An 8,947-nucleotide genomic window follows, 5' to 3' on the forward strand; every position below is an offset into this window, starting at 1 on the left:
GGGAGGCTGAGGCAGGAGAATGGCGTAAACCCCGGAGGCGGAGCTTGCAGTGAGCTGAGACCCGGCCACTGCACTCCAGCCTGGGCGGCAGAGCGAGACTCCGTCTCAAAAAAAAAAAAAAAAAGCCACCTCCGTCAGGTGGGTTCACATGAAATCATCCAAAATATTTGGAAAAACTTCAAACAGCAGATCTTACTAGCAAAACCTCCTTCCTTAAGCACTCAAAGCCTGATAGTGTGGCTTCTTTCCATGCTCTGGCTGCTGCCCAACATGGGGTCAAGTTTTCTAACCACCTTAATGAACTGTTAAACTGTAGGCATCCCATTTCTTTGTACCAAATCTTACCCTGTTCTGTATTTGTCCACTCATGCCCCTCTTTACTTACTCATCAGCTTATTACTTTATACTTGTGTATATGTGTGTATGCGTGTATATATCAAATATATATATATATGTAAATATATATATGGGTTTTTGTTTTGTTTTTTTGAGACAGGGTCTCGTTCCTTCACCCAGGCAGGAGTGCAGTGGTGTAATCCTAGCTCTGCCTCAAAACTTCAGCCTTGAACTCCTGGGCTCAAGCAATCTTCCCACCTCAGCCTCTCAACTAGCTAGGACTACAGGCATGTGCCACTATGCCTGGCAAATTTTTGTATTTTTTTGTAGAGACAGGGTCTTCTTGTTATATTGCCCAGGCTGGCCATGAACTCCTGGCCTCAAGTGATCCTCCTATCTCAGCCTCCCAAAATGCTGGGATTACAGGTGTGAGCCACTACACCCAGCCTATTTGTATATATTTTTGTAGCCTACCTCAAATGCTTTAAGAAAAGAGAGAAGGAAGAAATAAAGCACATTTTACATTTCTAGTTTGCTTATCTTGTGCCCTGTGCCAGCCACTTTCTTCCAAACTAATCAGGTAGATGGAAAATTAGACAACTAGAGAAACTATCAAGAAGACTTCAGGAAGGAATCTCCAGAGCAAATCTGGAGATGATTAAGTTACAAAATGGTTTACTCCTAGAAGAAAACCTAGACAATACCATTCAGGACATAGGCATGGGCAAAGACTTCATGACTAAAACACCAAAAGCAATTGCAACAAAACCCAAAATAGACAAATGGGATCTAATTAAACTAAAGAGCTTCTTGCACAGCAAAAGAAACTATCATCAGAGTGAACAGGCAACCTACAGAATGGGAAAATTTTTTGCAATCTATCCATCTGACAAAGGGTTAACATCCAGAATCTACAAGAAAGTTAAACAAATTTACAAGAAAAAGACAAATAACCCCATCAAAAAGTAGGCAAAGGATATGAACAGATACTTTTCAAAAGAAGACATTTATGCGGCCAATAAACATATGAAAAAAAGCTAGTCATCACTGGTCATTAGAGAAATACAAATCAAAACCACAAAATCTCATGCCAGTTAGAATGGTGATCCTTAAAAAGTCAGGAAACAACAGATGCCGGAGAGGATGTAGAGAAGTAGGAACACTTTTACACTGTTGGTGGGAGTGTAAATTAGTTCAACCATTGTGGAAGACAGTGTGGTGATTCCTCAAGAATCTAGAACTAGAAATACCATTTGACCCAGCGATCCCATTACTGGTTATATACCCAAAGGATTATAAATCATGCTACTATAAAGACACATGCACATGTATGTTTACTGCAGCACCATTCACAATAGTAAAGACTTAAAACCAACCCAAATGCCCATCAATGTTGCAGTGGATAAAGAAAACGTGGCACATATACACCATAGAATACCACGCAGCCATAAAAAAAGAATGAGTTCATGTCCTTTACAGGGGCATAGGTGCAGCTGGAAACCATCATTCTCAGCAAATTAACACAGGAACAGAAAACCAAACACCAAATGTTCTCACTCATAAGTGGGAGTTGAACAATGAGAACATATGGGCACTGGGAGGGGAATACCACACATGGGGCCTGTTGGGGTTTGGGGGGCAAGGGGAGGGATAGCATTAGGAGAAATATCTGATGCAGATGACGGGTTGATGGGTGCAGCAAACCACCATAGCACATGTATACCTATGTAACAAACTTGCATTTTTTGCACATGTATCTCAGAACTTAAAGTGTAATAAAAAATAAATTTTAAAAAAATTTAAAATGGGTTTACTGAATATTTGGATCACTATCTTAACAACTCATTTTTTTTTTTTCCCGACATGGAGTCTTGCGCTGTCACCCAGGTTGGAGTGCAGTGGCATGATCTCAGCTCACTGCAACCTCCGCCTCCTGGGTTGAAGCAATTATCCTGCCTCAGCCTACTGAGTAGCTGAGATTACAGGTGCCCACCACCTTGCTCAGCTAATTTTTTGCATTTTTAGTAAAGATGGGGTTTACGCCATGTTGGCCAGGCTGGTCTCCAACTCCTGACCTCAGGTGATCCGCCCTCCTCGGCCTCCCAAAGTGCTGGGATTTACAGGCGTGAGCCACTGCACCCGGCCAACAACAAATTTTTTATAGTTATTTTTAAAATGACGATTTTGCACATATTTGTGAATATGTAGAGCTAGCACACATCATGTGGTTTTAAAATACTTGCCTTTATTGCCTATCACTGTTTCGTTTTAGTAATAACTAGTCAACTCCTCTGGTATCATCAACTATAACTAGGTCCTAAATCTCATTAGTTACAATTTCAAGTTAACATTTAACACCTCATTAAAAAATATTAAGTCAGGGAAGGCTGCCACCTACTGAATTAGTAAAGCAATGCTCCAGAATGACCATTTCCAAAGTACGTTTCTTAGACCACTAATCCCATGAAATTCTGACAAGTCCTAGAGTGTAAGTCTGAGAAACACGCATACTATATTAATTGTGTATATATTGGCATACCAAAGGCTCTTGAGTTCTACAGTGAAGTGAAATCAACTGCTTCCCAAACAGTTGATTTCCCAAACTTATTTGACAATGTAATTCTTTTTAATTTTTGTGAAATGCTTATTAACATCTCAGGGAAATAAAGTTCTGTAAAACATATGTTGAGAAATGCTATGCCAAATACTAGAATCTCAAAATAACATCTCGCATCTAATTATATCCTAGTGTAGAGAGTAATTTATGATTCTTGCCTTAATTTGCATTATATGGTGCCCTAAAATAATTAAATAGCATCTTAATGTAGAAAGAGACATTAAAAGTCACACATATACATATTGGAACAACCCAAGACAAAAATACTGACTCTAAGAAAACCTCCTTAAGCTGACACCAATAACCATGGCTGCCCACTTTAAAACATACACTTTAAAACATATATATATATAATACACTGGGAACACTTACTGTATAAGATTCAACTAGTACTGTGGTTTCTAAGGCCAGTTTCTGCTCTTGCTCAATATTATATCCCACGTAACACAGTTTTTCTTTAATCATGCGAACCGTTTCAAAATCCGCCGAGTGGTTGAAGGCATATCCTCGCAACAGAAGCAGCTGGTACAAAACAATAGCAAAAAGTTCATAATAGATCTGAATGAGTTCTACTCTGCAAAAGCTATTAATGCTCATTAAATATGTCACATCAATAACAGAATGGGCAGTGGATTCTCAGCTCCTATTGAGTATTTCAGAAGTAGGAGTTTACCCCCCATAAAAGGATTTAGAGAGGGTAAAATAATTAACAATTCATAAATAAGTCAGTAAAATGACTAGAAAAGTCAGTTTTTGAAAAGCTCTACATGAGTACTAATGTTTTGATAGTTTTGATAAACAATCAAAAGTATATTAATAAATATTATTTTAGTGCTGGACTCCTGTAGCCTGCAGTTTGCTCCTACAATTAATGCCATATTTATGAAATGCCCCCAAGTCTTTAAAAGTTTTATCCTTAGCTTCTAGTACTGTGTCTGGCACATATTAGAAGGGCAATAGCATTTGTTTAACAAATGATAAGGGAATTATTGGGATACTCAAAGGTATAATCTCTATTGTTATGTTTCTTAAATGCTAGAAAATATTACTATTTTTTTTAAAAACCCACTGAGAGAAAAAACATTACTAGACTTTACAAATAAAAAAATATATCCTCTAATATTTGAGTCTGTGTTCTCAAGACAACCCCAGAAATTCTGTTGGTTACCCTTTGAATTTTGGCCTAAAATGAGAGTATTATAATTCTCATTAATTTAATCTCCCCTCATGAGGAGGATTACTTTAAATGACACTGAAGGAACCCAATGTCAAGGTAAAGACAGTGTAACTCAATTTAATGCAGAGACAGGGTTTCTTAACAGTAGCACCACTAACAGACTATACATTGTTTGTGGTGCAGCCAGCCCTATTCATTATGGAATGTTCAGCAGCATTCCTGCCCAGCTCAGACAACCAAAAATGCATCCAGAAATTGCTAATATCCCCCAGGGAACAGCACTGTCCCCTGGTGAGAACCACTGTCCTGGAGAGGATAGACTGATTACAGAATTCTGGTATAAACAATTTTCTAAATTTTATTTTAATATTCAAAATGATATATGTTAGCAAGTAGACGCCTTATGTACTTTCTCCAGCAATGTTTTAAAGAAAATTATAATTAGTTATATTCAGAAGTAAACTAAAATAGTAAATATTAAAAACTGGATATATTCCATGAAAACTACTAAACATTAAAGTCTGGTGTATTTGGGCTGTTTTTCTCAAATATCATTAATTTGCTATCACTGTATTTTGTGGGAAAGGACAAGAGTAGGCAACCCAACCAAGAATATGACTTAAAACATACCTGCTCAAAGAAAGGTTTTATAGCAGAAAAGGCTGCCTGAGCTGACCAAGAAAGTTTCAAGATAGGGGTCCCTTCCATCTTTGAAATATCTGTCTACTCATTCCTCAGGAATAACAAATATAATTATGTAATGTACTCTCATTAGTATACAGAGATCATGTCTGTACATCTTTTTTTCTTGTTTTTATATATCTTTTTTTCTTCATGTGTATAAATCTTATATGGATTTTTATATAAATAAGGGAGGTAATTGGGTAATTTCTCTAGTGGTACAGATTTGCTGGAATCCTAAAATGATATTCAATTCTGTGTTAAGATGGTAAACAAATTACAAAATTTAATTTCCATGGTATTTTCCTTTCACTTACCTTGATAAGATATCTAGTTATATCCCTCCCAGCAATATCCAGTCTCCTGGTAAGATGAGGGAGAGAAAAACCTTCATATACTGGGCAAATGTGAGTCACACCATCTCCAGAGTCTACCACTACACCAGTCAATAAACCTGCATAAAAGCCAGGGGAGTTAAATAAAAAAGTCAAATCAGAAAAATCAAAGCCAGCAAGTTCCAAATACAGTACAGAAGCCAAAATAGAAACGTAACCAACTAGAAGCCAGAATTTATTATTTACTTTGCAGTTTTTTCCTAATGCATAAGTATTAAAGCGAGTGTTCCTTTTTCAGACTTTTAGTCTACTATTATGTGCTGCCCAAGGAGATGAGAAGAAACAGACCCTGAGACCGAGGACTGAAAAACAGGACTTTTTTTTTTTTTTTGAGACAGGATCTGGCTCTGTCACCCAAGCTGGAGGAGTACAGTGGCTCAATCTAGGCTCGGTGCAACCTTCATTTCCTGGGTTCCAGTCATACCTCCCACCTTAGCCTCCTGAGTAGCTGGGACTACAGATATGCGCCTCCATCATGCCTGGCTAATTTTTGTATTTTTTTGTAGAGACAGGGTTTCACCATGTTGCCCAACCTGGTCTCGAACTCCTGGCCTCAAGTGATGTGTCCGCCTTGGCCTCCCAAACTGTTGGGGTTACAGGTATGAGCCACCACACCCAGCAGAACATGTTCTTAAAGCTCTGTACAATTCTTCATTTTTTTCAACTTACATAGTTTTGAATATACTACAAATAACATATACGGTGTGTTCTGTAAAAATGCCTATGGATATTAGATAACTAGAAATCTAAGAAAAATGAAACGTGACTACCCAAAGCATCACTTTGATTATTCACTGGAAACCTTATAATAAAAGGCAATGTCAGTTAAACCTCATAATAAAAGAACAGCAAAGAAGCTGCTTTGTTTCCCATGTTTCCTCAACCTCCTGGGTTCAAGTGATCCTCTCACCTCAGCCTCTCAAGTGGCTGCGACTATAGGCGTGTGCCACCACACCCAGATAATTTTATTTTTTGTAGAGACAGGGATCTCACTATGTTGCCCAGGCTGGTCCCAAACTCTGGAGATCCAGCAATTTGCCCACCTTGGCTTCTCAAAGTGCTGGGATTACAGGCATGAGACACTATACCTAGTCAAAGAAACTTTTTAAAAATTGTATTTATTTATTTATTTATTTTTTGAGACAGAGTCTCACTCTGTTGCCCAGGCTGGAGTGCAATGGCGCAATCTTGGCTCACTGCAACTTCCACCTCCTAGGTTCAAGCAATTCTCCTGCCTCAGCCTCCCTAGTAGCTGGGATTACAGGCGCCTGCCACCACGCCCGGCTAATTTTTTGTATTTTTTTTAGTAGAGACGGGGTTTCACCGTATTAGTCAGGATGATCTCAATCTCTTGACCTCGTGATCTGTCCACCTCGGCCTCCCAAAGTGCTGGGATTACAGACGCGAGCCACCGCGCCTGGTCCAAAAAAACTTTTTTTAACTTACATTTTTTAATTTAAAAAGTTATTTTAAACCAAAATACGCAATTATCTATAACATGTCAGTATTACGTTATTTGGTTCTCATCCCTAAATAGACTGTCTCCCTTTTTCTTATATAAATTTGCATGTATTATAGTATTTAATTAATTTATCTTGGGAAACATTTATTAAAACTACTTTCTTTTCTTTTTTTGGGTGAGACGGAGTCTCACTCTGTCTTCCAGACTGGAGTGCAGAGGCACGATCTCGGCTCACTGCAAGCTCCACCTTCCGGATTCACATCATTCTCCTGCCTCGGTCTCCTGAGTAGCTGGGACTACAGGCACCCGCCACCACCATGCCTGGCTAATTTTTTGTATGTTTAGTAGAGACAGGGTTTCACCATGTTAGTCTCAATCTCCTGACCTTGTGATCCACCCACCTTGGCCTCCCAAAGTGCTGGGATTACAGGTATGAGCCACCACGCCCAGCCTAAAACTACCTCCTTTTTAAGGTGATATAATTTTTAAGTTGATACAATTGTTGATGCAATAAGCCTCATAAATAAAACTCATATACCGACCTCAAATATTGTACTCTTTTAAAGAATAGGCTTTCCATTGCAAAAAAGAAAAAGAAAAAAAAAAGAGGAATCCACACCATCATCAATTCAAAAATACTCCCAGTAACACTGACTAAAGCAAGAATTTACATTTTATTTCCCAAAGAGCCCTTCCTACCCACCTCACCTTATTTTCTACCACTTCCATCAGGTCACACACTGGCCTTTCTCCAAACACACTTGACCCATTTCCAGTGCTAACACCCTTTTCCCACTGGATTATCCCATTAAGTGCCTAAAAGACTCCTTGGCACATATCTGACAGGCCCAGACATTCTCAATAAGTTCCTATTGAATTTATAAGACCATAAAAAAGAGCTCTCCCGACATGGCCAATATTTTATTTCCAATAAGGAGGGAGGCAGCTGCTAATGGAAATATATGGAAATATCAACAGAATATAAGTAGTCCCCTCCATTAAACCCACCTCAAAAGTTAGACATGCACTCCCAAATGTTTACCTTCTCCTTTTTAATCTATGTATATATTTGACAGGCATGATTTTATGCTACCTTTTTGAATCTCTGTGTTTTTTATTTAACTCGAGTCAATTCTGAGGACAAATTCCATGCATAAAAAAATAGCTATGCCGGGCATGGTGACTCATGCATGTAATCCCAGCACTTCAGGAGGCTAAGGCGGGCGGATCACGTGAGATCGAGAGTTTGAGACCAGTCTGCCCAATATGGAGAAACCCCATCTCTACTAAAAATACAAAATTAGCCGGGTGTGGTGGCACATGCCTGTAATCCCAAGGACTCAGGAGAAGGCTGAGGCAGGAAAATCGCTTGAACCCAGGAGGTGGAGGTTGCGGTGAGCCGAGATTGCACTATTGCACTCCGGCCTGGGTAACAAGAGCAAAAATCCGTCACAAAAAACAATTAAAATAGCTTAAAAGAGAACATCCTATTTAAAAAAAAATAAGTTTTAAGCCTTTTTTTAACCTTAAATCCATATTTAGCAAAGCAAATAAAAATGTATATAAAATCTTATTTGACAAATTTTAGAAACTGTGAAAATATTTCAAAGTGTGGTATATAAATAATGTATTTTTCTGGGGCTTATAACTTATTGAGAAACCAAATTCTCTGACATAAAATGTACATAATAAATGTTTGATGATGTGATTTTTTTCTAACAGTTAAGCTTCACCTACCTTGAGCGTACAAAGTCAGAACTGCCTGGATGGCTACATATACACCGGAAAACTGGTAAGTTTCAAACATTACCTGTAAATGTGGACAGAAAGAAAAAAACTGGTATTTAGAAATTTACATAATAAATACGTTTTCTTCATGGTCACAAAGTGGAATGAATTGCCCAAAACAGAATCAAAATGGACCTGAAATAGTCTTCCATTTTCATCAGCTCCTCTTGTTTCTTATTAAAGTCCTGCTGCTACAGAGCTCCAAGTCTGAAGACAGACTTCTGGATACATACTAAGTCTCCAAGTATTTCGTAAGTGCGACAAAGCAAAGATTTCTTGGTGTATTAGTTAATGACTAATTAGTGTGAAAGAAAGCTCTCTGTATTGAACAAGACTTTCTTAACTGATGTCCCTTAAGGGAAATATCTTTTTTTTTTCTGAGATGAAATCTCACTCTGTTATCCAAGCTGGAGTACAGTGGTGCAATCTCGGCTCACTGCAACCTCCACCTCCTGGGTTCAAGCGATTCTCCTGCCTCAGCCTCCCGAGTA

The 8,947-nt window shown here is 38.4% G+C and overlaps 1 protein-coding gene across 1 annotated transcript in view; it reads right to left on the reverse strand.

Annotated features, from left to right (window-relative positions):
* ACTR2 (ARP2 actin-related protein 2 homolog (yeast)) overlaps positions 1-8,947 on the reverse strand; it is a 40,485-nt gene that overhangs the window by 12,057 nt on the left and 19,481 nt on the right. The window contains exons 5-7 of the mRNA XM_011945516.1: positions 8,406-8,478; positions 5,129-5,265; positions 3,326-3,475 (exon numbers count right to left, since the gene is read on the reverse strand). Of these exons, the coding sequence (XP_011800906.1) occupies positions 3,326-3,475; positions 5,129-5,265; positions 8,406-8,478 (360 nt within the window). The remainder of the gene's footprint in view (positions 1-3,325; positions 3,476-5,128; positions 5,266-8,405; positions 8,479-8,947) is intronic.

This window comes from Colobus angolensis, unplaced genomic scaffold (assembly GCF_000951035.1).
Source record: "Colobus angolensis palliatus isolate OR3802 unplaced genomic scaffold, Cang.pa_1.0 Scaffold24, whole genome shotgun sequence".
Lineage (NCBI taxonomy): Eukaryota > Metazoa > Chordata > Mammalia > Primates > Cercopithecidae > Colobus > Colobus angolensis.